Genomic DNA, 17,458 nt, shown 5'->3' with positions numbered 1-17,458 from the left:
GCGCAGAAGCGCGTGCAGAGAGGCTAGTATATATATATGGTGAAACATTCAAAATATCAAAAAATGCATTTTGTTAATCCAAATATTAAGAATTAAAATTATTAATTAAATGAGGATAATATGATAAATTCACACTTTTTTATATTTAAAAATTTTAAAATTAAAAGAAAAATCAGATAATTAATCCTATTTTTATAGAACACAACTACCCATTATCTTTTTTAATTCTAAAATAAATTAAATTTTTTTTTTAAAAGTATCTCGCATGTGCCGAAGCACGTGTAAAGAGACTAGTATATATATATATATATATATATATTTTTTTTTTTTTTTGCCTTTATTAGTTTATTATTTATTCAATATAATTTTATATGCTTATATGAAAGAATTTTTTTGATGCCTAATTGAATAAAGAAATTTTTTTGTGTCTTCTAAAAACCCTGGCTCCGCCCGTCAGTCTCTCTGTGCGCGCTATCGGAGAGAGTAATCAACTTCCGCCATGCCTACCGTCAGCGTGGGACGGGATCGTCTGTTTGCAGCATTAGGAAGAACTTACAGTGAGCTCTCAGTCTTCTCCTCATCGCATATTTAAGGAATTATTCACGTTCGTTTGTGTGTGTGTTTGAATTGAATTGAATAATTTGACAGCTCAGGAAGAGTTTGAAGAAGTATGCTTCAGTTTCGGCATCGAGCTGGACGACGTTGTAAGCAATTTTTCTGCTTCATCTTACTTTGTTTTTGTATTTCTCTGATATATATCTTTCTTTGAGATGTTTCTCAAAACTTGTAATGATTAATTAATAATGCTGTGTTTGTAGACAACTGAGAAAGCAATTATTAGAAAAGAAAAGCATTTGGACGATGATGCAGTTGACGAAGATGAAGAAGTTATTTACAAAATCGAAGTTCCCGCAAATAGGTAGGTACCTTTTGTTATTCGTTTTCTTATTTGCCTGTTTTGATTGAAACTTGATGTTTTATCCTAATCCATTTCATGGGTTGGTTTGAGATTTTGATATCAACATATATAATCCTTGAGTTTAGGCCAAATATTTTCGATAACATGCTGCTCTTATTTGCTTAAGTGGGTAGGCTCTATTTCAGACTATCAAGGAGTAACTGTAGGAATTAATGACAGTAATGACTTGTTGTATGATGTTCACATAACATAATATATAAAGGGTTGAACAAGTTTGTTATTTGATTTATACGCAGATACGATTTACTTTGTCTTGAAGGGCTGGCTCAAGCGCTCCGTGTTTTCAGTAGGGAAGAGGAGGTTCCTACATACAAGTTGGCCAACCTTAGTAAGGGGTCCATGATTAAAATGCATGTAAAACCAGAGGTAGTTATATGATCTATGAAAAGGGTTGGTGTTTTTTATTTTCTGGTAGGTGATACTGTTTAGTTCAAAGAGGCCCTTTTTTCAACTTGCAGACATCTTCCATTCGCCCTCATGTTGTCTGTGCTGTTTTAAGAGGCCTTACCTTCACTGAGGCAAGTTATAACAGCTTCATTGATCTCCAAGACAAGCTTCATCAAAATATCTGCCGGTAATGTTTTCTGACTCATAGGTCTGATTCTGAATTTAGCTTGGCATGCTCTCGATCAGTTGCTTCCGTCTCCTCTGTATTCTGTTGCTCTAAAATCTTTCTTTGATAATTTATTTTTATCGCCTTTTTATGTTGTGTTGGAGTGGCTTAGTCATACTTCTTTGTGAAAAATTTGGAATCTACATGATCATTTACACTAGATAAAAACATAAGAATACAAAAGAAATCAGAATAGTTTGTTTAAGTGCTACAAGGGTAAGAATAGCAAGACCAATCAGAATGAATGCATGAAGTTATGATAAGAGCTACTGCTTGTCTTTCTGCCCAAAGATTTCCTGTGGTTTATCAGTTGAAGTGCTTACATATTCTAATCATTTTACAGGCGAAGAACACTAGTTGCCATTGGGACTCATGACTTGGATGCATTGCAAGCTCCTTTCACATATGAGGTGGGCTTTTGAAATTTGTTCTCTTTGCTATGGTTTCATATTCTGCAATCTTTTTCTTTTTTTTTTGTTTGAGGGCTCACATGGTATTGAATTTTGTATTAATTTATGGTAATAGTTTAGATTCCATGCCGGAATTTTCAATTCTAGGAATGAAAAGTAGAAACTTCTGTCTTAGCCAAAGATCCCCTGATATTAACACGAGTTTCAATGAAAGAACTTTTCATGTTTTCTTTGATTGCTAAATTCTACTTCATGTATCTAAGACGACAATACTACGTACTGTTGACTTACATTTTTCTTTCCACATTCAGGCTTTGCCACCTTCAAGTATCAATTTTGTGCCTCTGAAACAGGTACTTTTATAAGTTTTTTACTTTTCTCAATTTAGTAGTTTATATTACTATGATTTTCTAATCTCTCTCTCTCTCTCTCTCTCTAATAGTTTGAAGATACTTGGTAATGGTCATTGTTAGCACTAATATCATGTTGTTTTGATTTCTATATTAGGTGAAGAACTTCAGAGCTGATGAGCTCATGGAATTTTACAGAGTGAGTTCTTAACTGTATGCTTTTTAATCTGTCTTTGTTTCCATCTTTTTCTTTCTTTTTCCCCTTTCTGGAAGTGTTATAGTTAGCCTAGACCAAACTAGAATAGGCATTTTAGAAACCATTACAATAATAGCTATTTCATGCACATCCTTGTCCAGAATCTCCTGTTTTATATGCGGTAATCGTGACTCATGAATGACATTGGGAAAGTAAAGTATCTTGATCCATATTTTACCACTGTATTCTTGCAGTCGGATTTGAAACTGAAGAAATTTTTGCACATAATAGAGAACTCACCGGTGTTTCCTGTTTTATATGATAACAACAGGTATGATAATTTCTTTCTCATTCATTCATTATTATAGTCATTTCTAATCACCTTTTATCAACCTCCGCTTTTCCTTGTATTGTTAAGAGGTTGAGTTCATAATACTGTTTCGAATGTGTAGTATAGTCCTGTTGACTTTATATAGATATATGGCTTAGCATTCTTTTTAAATCTTGATGAGTGATGTTAAGTTCATTTTGGCAGAACTGTTTTGTCTTTACCCCCCATTATTAATGGTGCACATTCAGCAATCACTTTGAAGACGAAGAATGTTTTCGTAGAATGTACAGCTACTGATCTGACAAAGGCCAAGATTGTTCTGAACACAATAGTAAGAAGCTGAAAGTTTATGATGCATTCATTTGCTAGTTTTTGGTTCTCACTTATTAGTGAATGATGGCATCCATTTATTTTCTTTTAGGTGACAGCGTTTTCAGCATATTGTGAAAGAAAGTTTGAGATTGAACCTGTTGAAGTGATATATTCTGATGGAAAGTCATATATCTATCCTGATTTATCAATCTACAACATGGATGTTTCTCTATCATATGTTAATGGTACAATTGGAGTCTCTTTGGAAGCGGAAGAGGTATGTCAATAACTGCATTTTATCTCTTCCTGCTTTATTTTTTAATGTTGCTTACTGATGTCTGCAATAAGGTTATTATTTGCTTAGTGCTAGTCATGTGATTGACATTTTCTATATGGTATTTGTTCCACTCAGTTTTTATACGAGTTTTACTAAGACTTCTGATCTAAAATAGGAACTATTATGTATGTTACTGACTTTTATTACCATGTAGGTTACTGACTTGTTGAATCGAATGCAATTGCATGCCAAGCAGTCTGTATCAGGCGATATCACTGTATTTGTACCTCCCACTAGAAGTGATATTCTTCATCCTTGTGATGTTATGGAGGTATGTTATGGAGGTTCAACTATAATCATTCATAACTATCTTATTGGATTATAAACCAAACCTTTTGCCATGCTTCTTTAATGAGGCATTTTTCTTTCTTGTTTAGGATGTTGCAATTGCTTATGGATATAATAATATCCCAAAGAGAAAGCCTGCATCTTTGAAGCCACTAGCCTTGAATGAGCTCACTGACCGCATAAAATTGGAGGTGTGAAACAAAAACTTTTCAATTGATAAATAACATTTTTATGCGTACCTTTCCATAGTTTACTTAATGGAAGTGTGATTCATTCTTGTATTATGTTTCCTCAAAATTGTGTTCAGATTGCAATGGATGGGTTCACAGAGGTCTTGACATTTATATTGGGCTCATGGAGAGAAAATTTTGCCATGTTAAATCGTAAAGATGATAAATCTAAGGCAGTGGTTGTTGGAAATCCTCGATCGTCTGATTTTGAACTTGTTCGAACCAGTCTGATGCCTGGTGTATTGAAAACTGTTGGTCACAACAAAGATCATCCAAAGCCCATAAAGGTATATGTTATAGTGTTATGTTGCTTTTGCAAGATTTCTTCTCATGTGGGTTTGTCCCTTTTTTCCTTTGATAAATTGTTAGCTTATTTCTGAACTTCTTCTTACTTTCACTTTGTTGAAGATTTTCGAAGTGGGTGATATAGCACTATTGGATGAGAAGAAAGATGTTGGTGCGACAAATCGACGCCAACTAGCAGCTCTTTTCTGTGGTGCTACCTCTGGATTTGAGGTACGATACTAAACCCTTGGTATACACAGTTTGGTCTCACCTATTTCAAAAACTAGTCACTTTTAATGAAAGTTTTGCTCAAGTGGTGTAAGGATATGTAATGTTGGATTATATACACATACACACTTAACTGGGATGTTGGATTATATACACATACACACTTAACTGGGATGTTGGATAGCTCTATGTTAAACAAACATATGATCTCTTAAATTACTTTTTATTTATAAAAAAAAGTCATGTTATATTCCTAACACGTTAAATTCTTTTGTTTTCTGCAACAAGATAAATGAGGTATAATTGCATATTACTTAACTTGGGTTTCCAATATGCAGTTGATTCATGGCTTGGTGGACAGAGTTATGGAATCAATTGGTGCTGCTTTTGTTCCTATTGGTGACAACAGTGGGTACTTCATAAAACCTTCAGATGTGAGTTGTATATTCTTTCTTTTGCATTTTTCTTTTGCTATACCTTTGTTGGTTTTGTATGAATGAATCATTCACTTACTATTTACATCTACTGAAAGGAACCCGAGTTTCTTCCGCGCAGACAAGCAAGCATCATTTATAAAGGGAAGAATATTGGAACTTTCGGCATTGTACACCCAGAGGTACGTATTATAACTTTAATCAAAGACTGGGATCATGTTCGTACTTTGTTTCTATCATAATTAGCTTAATTTTCCATTATTTTTCATGTCTTTTCAGGTGTTAAACAACTTCGACATTCCTGATCCGTGCTCCTTTGTAGAACTTAACATTGAGAGTTTGTTGTAGTGCCTATTCTCTAACTATTTAATATTTTTGAATTGGGTTTTCCTAGTTGTTTCGAGTTTTTCGCTTTCAACCCAGATCCTCTCATTTCGCATATGTACACACATATTTATGAAATCAGTTCATGTTAAACAAAATTCCCAAACAAAAAAAATACATTTATGTTGAACACAAAAAGAAACGAAAAAAGAATAGCATTCCTGGCAGGGTACATAACAATAGCTGTTATCGTGTCAATTTCATATCAACGATCTCATATTATCCATCCATGTCATTTTCTGACTTGACTTATAAACCCAAATATTTTTTGGTATCTACATTCTACTAACTAGTACGTCAATATTGTTGAATTTCCAGCACATACTCTATGTTTGGTTCATCATTGCAAAAATAAATAAAAAAGCCCAATTCAAAAAAAAAAAGAAAAAAAAAGAGAAGATGATTCATTAACTTGAACTCTAGCTAAATTAATAGGAATAAAAAAGGTGACATTTTTCTTTTGCCTTCTGTGTTGATGTCGACCCAATTACCCCCCCAATTTGTGTAATATTAAGGTGAAAGCCCTACGTAGTTAAACCAAAAGTTAAACAAATTGTAGTCTCTTTAAAAGAGAGTTGAAGAGTATTTATCCCCGAACCCTAGGTCCTAGTTTGAATCCCCCTTTTTCAATATCACTTGTATAAAAATAAAAATAAACTAATAACAAGTGTGAGAGTTGAAGAAATTTATTCATTTGTTTTATGAGTATTTGGGTCTGCCGCTAATTCTCAGCCTTGGCCTTGAGTCGTTCGATGGGCTTGCTCAAATTTCTTCCTCCTTTTAATTAGTCTTTTATTTTTTGTTGAACTTATAATTAGGCTTCTCTTTTGCCTTAAGAGTGTTGTTTGGGCTTATTCAGTCGACCCTAATGGAATTGGGTATCAACAATACGCTCTCTTTTTTGCTGCTCCTTAAAACTAATGGAGTTTTGACACTTGTTAAATTCAAGCAACATTAACAAAGTTTCAACAAAATAATAAAAAATAAATATTTAAAATTTTTGATAAGTATCAAAATCACATTTGTAGTAAGGAACCATTTAGAATTAGCGACAAATTGCATTGGGGAGGAGAGCACTTTTCCTGAGATTCGAAAGGGTGACCCTGAGGGAAGGTTGAGGACCTCACCACTGAGGTAAACCCCTCAGTCAAAATGAGAAATCTTCCATAAGATGTTTATTTAATCTAGTACCTAATATATTTAAAAAAGGAATATGGTGTTTACACCATAATCAATCGAGCATATCCAGCATCAAAATGACTAGTACCAAGTCAGACACGCCTTTTCCTCTGCTAAAGTACCCCAAAGAGACACATTGACAAATCCGTAGAAACTGAGTGACGTCATCACATTCTAACATGCCGAAGGAAGATACACTTCCTAAGCGGCAGCCACCTGCCAAAGCTCTCGACTGCCGAACATAAATTCTGGAGACACGTGTCACCTTTGCAGTAACTTGCACAAAGTCCCACATCGAAAGTTTGTACAAGACTCCCATTTTCACTTCTCTATAAATAAGGAACAATGCCTAAATAAAAAAGGGTAACTATTTTATCATATGTACTGTTACTTTGTCAAAATTACCATATATAGCTGACTTAAGCATCGAAGAGCCTTTGGCAGGTACTACACTAGTGTTCGAAGCTTGACGACTGCTTCTTCCTCCTTATCTTCTGCAGGTTCTTTAAACTCCAAAGGTCCTCACCTTCTTCCCTGTTGAAGATCCAACGCTTCTCTACCTAAATTGACCCTCCCAAAAAGAGCATCAACATAGAGCAAATTTTTAAAGTTATTTATTATTTCATGCTTCTGTTGTAACATCCCTATGTTCATGCATATTTACAAATAATTCTATGCACAAATTTAGTATCTGAACCTATTATATTGATTAAAATGGATTATTAATGAATCATAATTCTTTTAAAGCATCTCTACGTGCAATCATATTTGCAAATTATCTAATCACAAATTTGAAGAGCAAGACTTATTATTGGTCAAAAACTAAAAAAAGAAAAGAAAAGTAAAACTAGTTACTTGGTCTACTTGTCTCATGTAAAACAGATTTAAAAGGGTATTTTAGAGTACTTTATCTACCATAAATCTATTATTAATGTGATGCTAGTTGAACTTTGAATGTAAGACAAAGCAAAGAGCAACAAAAGGACTGAAATTAAAAGGTCTTATCCATTCAACCGCAAAACAGAAAAGAATCTTGTTCTTGATAAAGCATCAAGAATAAGATCAACAACTTGTTACAATTCTCAAACAAACAGTACATCAAGAATAAGATCGACAATAGTTACAAAAATGTGTGCATTGAATTCAAATTGCTTGTAGAACTTTCCTTCAAATAAGTAGGGAAGTGTCACTTTTGAATGGGACCAAGATTTGGTTGGTCCAAGCCTATATAATTCAATTTCAAACCTATAGCAGAGGGAAATGGAAATTGCCAATTCAAGTCACATTAATGTGACTTGATTGAAAGAAAATTGTTGGACCATATCTGCATAAAATTAAGGTTACATCTCACCTTATACTCAGTTTGACCTATATATGTAGAAGATGGTGGCTAATTTTTGCATTGCCATGCTCAGATCGGATGTCATTTGGGTTTTGGGTAGATTATTTTCCTCATGCTATATTGACTTTTTAATGTTTAACATTTTAATTTTTCATGTGTTTTATTTATTTTTCATTTTGTCACAACTGTGCTTGGACGAATCTTGCCTTTATACTCGGACACTTAGGAGGTCCCCACTCCAACAAAGACAAAAGAAAAATTTCGTCAACCCCAAAATCTTCTCGGCTCTCGCTCTCTTCAAATTTAATACACAAAGAATTGGTAATCAAAAAAAACATAAAGAATTAATTGCAAGTTGGACTAAAGTTGGGAGGCATCTTTGGGGTTGAATTTATATTATATATATCGTTTAAACGTTAATTAGTTAATAATTTAATACAACACTAATTATTTATTTAGGCTCATTCGACAATTTATATTGTGATACGAATCGTTTATTACTCAAGTCTTTAATCCCATATCATTTGTACCATTTTAACTATAATCTAAATTATTCATTGTTTAAGATTTTATTCAAAGACCATCTCTACAAAATTCACATAATCTGAAAATCTATAAATAAATAAAAATTTGTTGAGAAAAATCGATAGTAATTATTGATGAAATATATCATAGTACAAAGCCACAAAAGAGCCAAAATGGGTACAACATCTCCAATGACCAAACAAAATAACATGTTGATTTGATCTTGAGAGAATTACGCCTAAACCAACAAATAGTCAACCCCCTGATTCAGCATTTCTAAGGACTCGTACTCAAACTAACAATACATCTCCACTGCGCAATGGCAGAAAAGACATATCTGTATTGCAACCGAAAACTAGAATACAAAACACAGCAAACTCCTAAAGAGTTACTGAGAATTAAAATAAAAAGTACAACAAACTTCTAATGAGTAATACACTTTAAACAAGAAACAAGAACACCGCGCCACATCTTCTTCGGCAACTGAAGAAATCCATAACGCCATACCAGCTAAACTCTTAGTGCCGCACCGGCTAAACTAACTTTCATTATTGTAACTCCAAACATTGAAGTGGAGCAAAAACCCTGTATATGTGTGGCAAAAGCGGCAACTAAATCATAACGACAATGGTGTTTCGCAGTGTGTGCTTCCATATCACATACGAATTAGCACAACAATCGTTACTACCTCTATCGACATCGACGTCGTCACCTCCGCCGGGATAGATAACACCATTGGTACTCTTATTACAATCAAGTAAAAAACACCCAAACCAAAAAAACCTGCAGCCATAAACAACAAAAAGAAAAAACAAAACTAAGATCCACGGAAAATGAAAGGGAAGAAAAGAGGAGAAGAAAAAAAGAGGGATACAGAAAGAGCGAGGGGTGTTGAGAAGAGGAAAGAGAGAGGAGAAAGATAGGGGAAAGATGGGGGGTTAGGGGAGGAGAGGCAGAGGCCACCTCCCCCCTATACTAGCTAGGAATACGAACGCATGCATGTTATGTTATGATGAAAAATTCCCATAAACGCGTACATACTGTTTTCTTTACTTTAAATTCTTGTAATACATAGATTAACGAATAAATAATGAAAATATTCATGATAAGAATGAAGTGTACTTTTTATAAAGATGATCCTTAAATAAGAACTTAAAAATTGAAATATTCAAATTATATAATTACATTGTTGAGTGAGCCCAAAGAAGTTGTTAGCAATTTATTAACTTAGGTAGTATTACAGATAAAGTTAGTAAAGTGCCAAGTCGAAATTAAGATGTATTTTTGCATAATATTATATTGTCTATCAACGACTATTGGTTTAGTAGTATTATTGAGAGTGGTTTCAAATTTGAACTCTCCCTCTCCTATATAAAACAAAAAATTGATACCAAACTATGTAATTTTTTATGAAGGAAAATTCCAATTCAAAGAAAACACTACCATGAAACAAGGATAAGAAGCTGACCCCAAAAGTGCCTTTTTATATTTATTTATTTGTTTTTCTTTAAATGAGTTTCTAGGGACGTAGAAGTATGAGCATGCATTTACCATTACATGTAGAGGTATTTGCACTGCCCATCCTTGCCGGCACGTAACATGCATCCAAGTCAACCATGTGAAAATAACAATGTGCTTTTTTTAAACTTTATTTTTTATTTTTTATTTTTGGTAACTAATAACTAATGTGCACCTTAATTAAAATATTGTGCTTTTATTTGTCTAAAATATAATTTACTTATTAAGTAAGTTGTCTTTCCCATGCTGTTTTCAAAGTAGTATAATCTATTCAAACATCAATGAGGGTGAATTTATCAATAATAATATTGTGATAATCAAAGTTTGTAAACAAATATGGGTTATGCCAGTTGGTCAAGATAGTGAGTCTGTTCTCTTGCATTCAAGTTTGAGTCCCCTCCTCGTAGATTAGAGTAATATAAACTATCGTTTGCATTAGAAAAACAAAGTTTGTAATGTTTTTTTGAGATGTAAAAGGTTTGGCTTCCACTTAATTATACACACATGACAATTACAATACTTGTTTTGATTTTTTCTTGATTTGATTTGTATTATACACAGGTTAAAGTTGGAAATACATTTTCTCTTTCTACAGCTGACAAACAAGAAAGCCATAAAAGCAATACCTGTTTTGGCTATTTTAAAAATAACATAGCATTTACACATTGATTTTCACATAATGCGGCCAGCTAAATGTGATCAGTTTTGTTTGTTTTCATGTTTCTTTACCAACTGTCATTGGACTAGTTGTTGTCTCTACTTAGTTGAAGAAAGTCTCATGTTCGACTTACATGAATGTCAAGAACGATATATATTTTTCATGAGTTTTGATATCTAGTTAGTGGTTGCTAGCTTCATTGTAGTGGTGTAGCTTTGGCAGAAGCGACTTTGAGATTTTAAGGCCCTGTACAAAATTTGTAATAGAGCCTCCTAAAACAAAGTCTTGAACAAAAATATATAAAAAGATTATAAAGGATTATCAAATTTAAAACTACTCATCAATATTTATTTTTTAAATATTATAAAGGATTATCAAACAACTAATTCAACAAGGAACATAAAATCAAAAACTCATGGTTCATCAAATTACTAATTATAATTAACAAAAAAAAACCTATGCTGGACAGATTTAATATTGATCAAGAGCTCCTATTATATGTAATTTTAATGTAATATATCATGTGAGAACAACTTAAAAGAAACAGTGGATATAATTTTTTTTAAAAGTTGGATATATCACATATTAAGTTAGAGTAAATATAAGATACATAATATATTAAAATGATATATATTGTGAAACAAGATAAAAAAGAATTTTGAGGCCCTATACAAGGGGCCACCTTGCACACCCCAAAGCCGCCTCTGAGCTTTGGTATTGTTGGTGTGTATTAACCCATTATATAATATCTTCAAAATATTCTATTGTTTATCTCAAAGAAAATCTTCACTTTGTCATTCATTAGATTTGAACTCAGAATCTTGTTCAAATGTCGTTAAACCGAAATAGTCGTGGGCGTCAAATTTCTTTTCTTTGAAAAAAAGGTATTGGATTCCAATTTGCAAATTGATGTGGCATATTAATGCATTTAGGTCTGCTGTTATTTGGACTAAATGTTACAAAGTCAAAAGCTTGTAAAAGATTCTCAATTTTTTTTAAATAAAAAAAAGCTTGTAGAAGATGTCAAATACCTACTGACATATGTGATGCACCAATCATGTGATCCCGATCAACGCATCTGATAGTGGAGATGTATGTCCTGCAAAGAAATTGTACTGCAGAACACTATTTGTAAATTATACCACATGTTAAAAGAAAATATTTCTGTGGATTTAGTTTGTAATCAACCATAATAAATAATTTTCCTCATTAAAAAAAAAGTAATAAATAATTTTCTTAAGAAATAGTAAAAAATCAACAGAGGAACAAGTATAAAACTAATTAAAATAACAAATACAATGATGCAGGTCCAAGTCACAAGGGGTGGGCCCTATTATCAGGACTCTGTCATGGGTCGTTGACCAACTGATCCACAGTGGACCCCACGTGTCCTTTTCTCCCTTGTTTTAAAATTTATATTAATTTTGGCGGGGATGAATATTTTTTGGTGGCCAGCGAATTTAGTAAAGGCTGGTAGCTGAGTTTGAATCTTTTACTTTCTAATTAAAATAATAATAAATAATAAATAAATAAAAATAAAAATAAGAGTTAGAAAGAGAAACCACAACTGGGTTAGTTGGCAGTATTGACATTGTCTTGCAGATTCTTCTAAACAAATTTAAAATATTGATTAAAAGTCTTCTAATCTTTCTTTTTTTGGGTATTTAAATGCCATATTGATTGAACTAGTTCTTATTAATTAATAATTATCTATATGATTTGCACATCACCTTCATGGATGCATATTTTATTCTGAGTAACTTGAGTTTGTGTTGAGTTTGTGTTCTATTATATAAAGACATGGGTCATTCTCAATCTTTTTCTCCCCCATTTTTATTGACTTGTTCATAAAACTAAAAACAATATATATATATATATATCCAAGTATTTATTTCTATGGAATAGTTTGATACATGCAAGTTCATATTTCTGTGCCATTTTTTGGAGTTTGAATATGGACAATAACAATAATTTTAAAAATGTTGTTTGACCAACGTTACGATATTTTTACAAAATACTTTTGTAACGTAATAATGAAGCCACAATAAATTAAAGATTAATTTATATTTTATCTCATCATTCATGTCAGTCAAACTGAAAACTTCCTTCAATAAATCAAAGACTAAGTTATTATTATTATTATTGACAATAATAGTTATATTAATATTTTTATATTTTTATTTAGAGAAATAAGATATAAAATAAGAAAGGATAAACTCTTTGTAATTGCTTTGATAGCTCTTACAATTAAGATTAAGATAATCAAGATAACTTCTATAACTAAGATAATAGTGTCTAATAACTAAGATAACTTCTGGTAAGTAACGGTCAGGTGAAACCCCATGGTTGATCAGGTACTATTTGAGAAGTAGGGGCAAAATCGGTTCAGCATCACCAGTAAAATTAGCAGGTTCAAATTTGGCCAAAGCAGTGGTGTTGGCCAAAGCATGAGTTTCGATCCAATCAGTAAGTTTGGCCAAAACAGTAGGCTCAACTGGTTCCATTGTTGCTCCCTCTTGTATCAAACCATCCACCACAATTTCTCCTTATAAATCTAGCCAGTTATGTCCTGCGCTACTAGTCTCCCCCTAAAGGACATGCCTCGGGTGTAATAGAGAAGAACATCTTATCCTCAATGAATGTAACATCCATAGAGACATACAGACGTTAAGTAGCACGATGATTGCACCAATAGCCTTTTTGATGAGGAGAGGAACCCAGAAAGACACAGCGGGGAGCACAAGGGTCCAACTTGCACCTTTGATTCGTATGGAGGTAAACATATGCGACACACCCAAACACTTTTGGAGACAGAGGCAGCATAGAAGAGACCGAAGATTGATAGGTCAGTACCTGCATAGGAGTTCGAAAATCCAGAACTCGTGAAGGTAGACGATTTAAAAGATAAACTGTATAAGTAACATCCATCCAGAACCGCTTGGGAACTGATTCATTAAGCAGCAGAGCACGGGCAACAGCAAGGATCTGCCCATTTTTACATTCAACAATCTCATTCTGTTGTAGTGTATGAGGACGAGTAGTCTTATAGAGAACACCTTGAGTATGGAAAAATTGAGATAAAGCTGAATTTACAAATTCTCCACCATTACCAAATCGAAAAACTTTGATAGGGAGCATAAATTGAGTCTAAATCATCTGATAAAAATGTAGAAAGATAGTGACCATGTCACTTTTATGTTTCATCCCATAAAACCATATCATACGAGTGCAATCATCCATAGATAACATAAATCAGCGAACATCTAAGGCAGTAGAAATAGGGGAAGGACCCCAAACATCAGAATGAACTAAATCAAATGGTCTCAGAGGGTAGGATACCCAATGACTCTTAGCTAAAATACAAGTCTGACATTGGAAGGCAAACTCAGAGACTCCATTAATTAATGCAGGAAACAAATGCCATAAATAACCACATAAGGCATGACCAAAATGACGATGTAACAACCAAATCCAGTGATGTTGAGAAGTTTTGGCGCTACCAGCATGAAGAACCCAATTAGTTTCCAGAGCACCCACATAATAAAGCCATTCCTTTTTAGTACCAAGACCAAAGATCTCCAAAGTCTAGATATTCTGTAGTAAAACAACAGATGGATACATCAGCAAAACACAATTTAACTGCTTAGTTACTTGTGGCACATATAATAGATTGCTAGACGAAGATGGAACCAGTAACACTTTGTCTAAAGGTAAAGTAGGTGTCAAGAGTACAGAACCAGCCCCTATGACAGGATCAATATCATTATTAGCTATCTTAACATGATCACGATGAGGCATGATATTAATAGAGAATAAATTAGAATTATACGTCATATGGTCAGTAGCCCCAGAGTCAATAATTCAACATGTATCGAGTGTATCATAAGCAAGGAAAGCCTTGTCAAATTTGTAATAAGAAGGGTCACATTGCTGTAACTTGTATTCATCGCTCTACTACATCACAGTTTTCTTATGTTGAAGTTGATCCCTGTTAGATATGCTGGAAAAACAATCATATTGTTGCTACATGTGTTCTATTGATATAATGCTCCTACTCAAAGCTATTCTCAAGGCATGACTGCACAAGCTCATCCATCTGCCCCACATCAAGAATATTGGATTGCTGACTCTGGCTTCACTAATTACATGAGTGCTGATCTTTCCTATCTTTTTGTGGCTACTCCTTTCACTCATACTGAGCATATTGCTACTGAAAATGGTGTAGGCTTACATGTAGCACATATTGGAACATCTTCTCTTAATACTCCTTCTCACTCTTTTAAATTGAATTTTGTATTACATGTTCCTCAGATATATGCTAATCTTTTGTCTTTGAATCAATTGTGCTAAGGGAAACACTATCGATGCATTCTTGATGATTTCTCTTGGGCCCCATTTGGTTCATGGGAAATGAGGCTTGGGGATGGGAAATCAATTACTTTCCCATATTTGATAAGTCAAAGCATGAGAAATGGTTTCCTGGCACATGAAAAAGCAAGAGGGAATGTCTATGTTGCAATTTGAATTATCCAACAATGAGATGATGGTTGTAGTGGAATTTGGAAGAGGCAGACAATGGTGAACCACTCAAATATGGAGGAGCAAGTAATTGGTAAAACGGATTTGGATGTAAAGGTGTAGATGAGTTTTCATTTATTATTTTTATGATGTTTGAAGTTGAGTAAACGGGATTCAAGGTCTGGTATTTGCAAGGACATGTGTCAAAATGTTATGCAAGGAATATTAGGGGACATCAAATCTGCTCTTGTCATGTATCCCATTAAGTAACTAGGTGCTTGGACGAATATAGTGGCTATGATAAGTCCGTTGCACATCTGACTCGGTATTTCAAGGCTGTACGCAATCACATATCGAGTATCTAACAAGGTTATTGCTAGGAGTTTGGGATAAAAAAAAGAAGGATTAGAAGGATCGATCGCCAAAGGAGATCACTCCATTAACCAAAAAGCCAATTAGGTAGCAAAGCAATACTAAAACCCCAAGAAGTCCCTCTTCCTAATAAAATGCATCTACAAAGAATGAGAACCTCGAGAAGAAACAAAGATAAAATGCATCTACAAAGAATGAGAACCTCGAGAAGAAACAAAGAAAGAAAGGAAGATAAGATGTAAGAAAGCGAGGAAGGTTATGTAGATTTAAAACGGTGGAACGCAGAACATAATTTTTTATTATTATTGTTTTCGGAACCTAGACTTAGGCCATTCACACTAGGGGTGGGCATGGTACGGTATGGTACGGTATTGAGCCCATACCTCTATCGATAGCGGAAATTTAAATCAGTATGGTACGGTATGAGATTATAGTTTGCCAAAATTCGTACTGTATCGTACCTTGCCAAATCGGTATCGGTACCATTTCGGTATCAAAATGACACAACTAAAAAATGAACCAATTCAATATTCAACATATTCATTCACCAAAATAAGTGATGCCTAAGTTACAAATTCAAAGATATTTTAGCTACTGATATTTTAGGCAGGGCTCAGCACAGGGTCATTCCTTGTTAGTTTAGTTTGTTGTCGGCTTAGGCCTGCCATTTAACCAAAAGAAAAAAAGCCTCCATCTTAATCAAGATTCTAAGTGACTTTTCTACAAACAAAAAGTAAAGAGTTCATGGATAATCCTAAAATCAAACGGTGATAGACACTAATTTTATTAAGAGATAAAAGTACATACTGTTTCTTTCTTTTCTTTCACTCAAAGGGTCTTGATTGAATATTTGACAACTATTTTATTTATTATATTCTCATCATGAAAATCTTTTCACCTATAAATAAAAAATGACTAATTGAGTTGCTTAAAGAAAGATGACTTTTGCCAAATAAATCAAAGAAAAAGCTTTTAATTATCAAATGAATCAAAGAAAAATGCTCTATAAACATACACACAAAGGCAATTAAAATTATATTTAAGTACTATTCGGTAAGGTACGGTATTGACCTGTACCAAAATTCTTGATACCATTACCATACCATACTCTATTGGTACTGTACCGAATATCTCCCCATACCAAATAAAACGGTATGAAATCGATATGATACGATATGGTTAAGGTATGGTTTCGGTATTTCGGTTTAAGATGCCCACCCCTAATTCACACCATGATGACACACTTGTAATCGACATCCAAACTGCCCATGTGATGGTGAGTAAAGTATTAATACACAACGGAGTTGGGGTTAACATGCTCTTCAGACAAAGAAAGGAGGGTATGCATGCACATCTACTAGTATTAATCACGAGATAGATATGACTGTTCAATTCAATGAACAAGTAAAAATGCTTAATCATGCCTAATTAATGTTATTAGTTCTAACTTGGCTTTGCGCTGCTTCCATTTCTGTAACTGAAAATTTTGCCATATAATTAATGCTTCATAACAACAAATATTTGCTCATTTGTGTTTTGAATAATGAGAAGGCAACTAGCTACCATGTTGAGACTCATGAGGGTATAATGGTAAATTTGCATGAAAAGAGAAGGAGGTGACCAACCCAGATTGGGCCTTGGGCTCGGGGTCCGGACACAGTGTCTCGTTAATCCAAACAACAAAAAGGACAAAAGCACCCCTATAAGACAACCCTCTTTCATCCAATCCAACCTCGGTTTTCCACATTGACCCTACAGTCACTGAACAGTCCTACCACCACCGCTTTTTGTCTTTCCCTAAAGGGAAGGGAGGGACCGGTCAGGGACACAATGGTCACACCACAAATTCTTGCATTTCAACCCGAGCCCCACATTTCTGCCACGTGGAATCCGATGTGGCGGTCCTTATAAGTACCCCGAACCAGCACTTGCCATTTTGCGATGCTAGACGCCAGGTGTAACCGTCAAC

At 33.9% G+C, this 17,458-nt stretch overlaps 1 protein-coding gene across 1 annotated transcript; it reads left to right on the top strand.

Annotated features, from left to right (window-relative positions):
* LOC18778107 (phenylalanine--tRNA ligase beta subunit, cytoplasmic) lies at positions 403-5,583 on the top strand. The gene is made up of 18 exons (XM_007209018.2): positions 403-557; positions 649-704; positions 819-919; positions 1,216-1,345; positions 1,438-1,553; positions 1,936-2,002; positions 2,314-2,355; positions 2,510-2,551; positions 2,803-2,879; positions 3,084-3,210; positions 3,301-3,468; positions 3,683-3,799; positions 3,906-4,007; positions 4,124-4,333; positions 4,455-4,562; positions 4,898-4,993; positions 5,092-5,175; positions 5,273-5,583. Exons 1-18 carry the CDS (start codon positions 500-502, stop codon positions 5,339-5,341), a joined length of 1,770 nt encoding a protein of 589 aa, XP_007209080.1. The 5' UTR covers positions 403-499; the 3' UTR covers positions 5,342-5,583.

This window comes from Prunus persica, chromosome G5 (assembly GCF_000346465.2).
Source record: "Prunus persica cultivar Lovell chromosome G5, Prunus_persica_NCBIv2, whole genome shotgun sequence".
NCBI classification, from domain to species: Eukaryota; Viridiplantae; Streptophyta; class Magnoliopsida; order Rosales; family Rosaceae; genus Prunus; species Prunus persica.
This window is presented reverse-complemented; position numbering and strand designations above follow the sequence as displayed.

Excerpts from the sequence above, each read along its gene's own strand:
- LOC18778107 (XM_007209018.2), top strand. The coding sequence starts at position 500 with ATGCCTACCGTCAGCGTGGGACGGGATCGTCTGTTTGCAGCATTAGGA. Across the intron at positions 4,008-4,123 it reads CTGACCGCATAAAATTGGAG|ATTGCAATGGATGGGTTCAC; the intron begins GTGTGAAACAAA and ends AATTGTGTTCAG. Across the intron at positions 5,176-5,272 it reads TCGGCATTGTACACCCAGAG|GTGTTAAACAACTTCGACAT; the intron begins GTACGTATTATA and ends ATGTCTTTTCAG.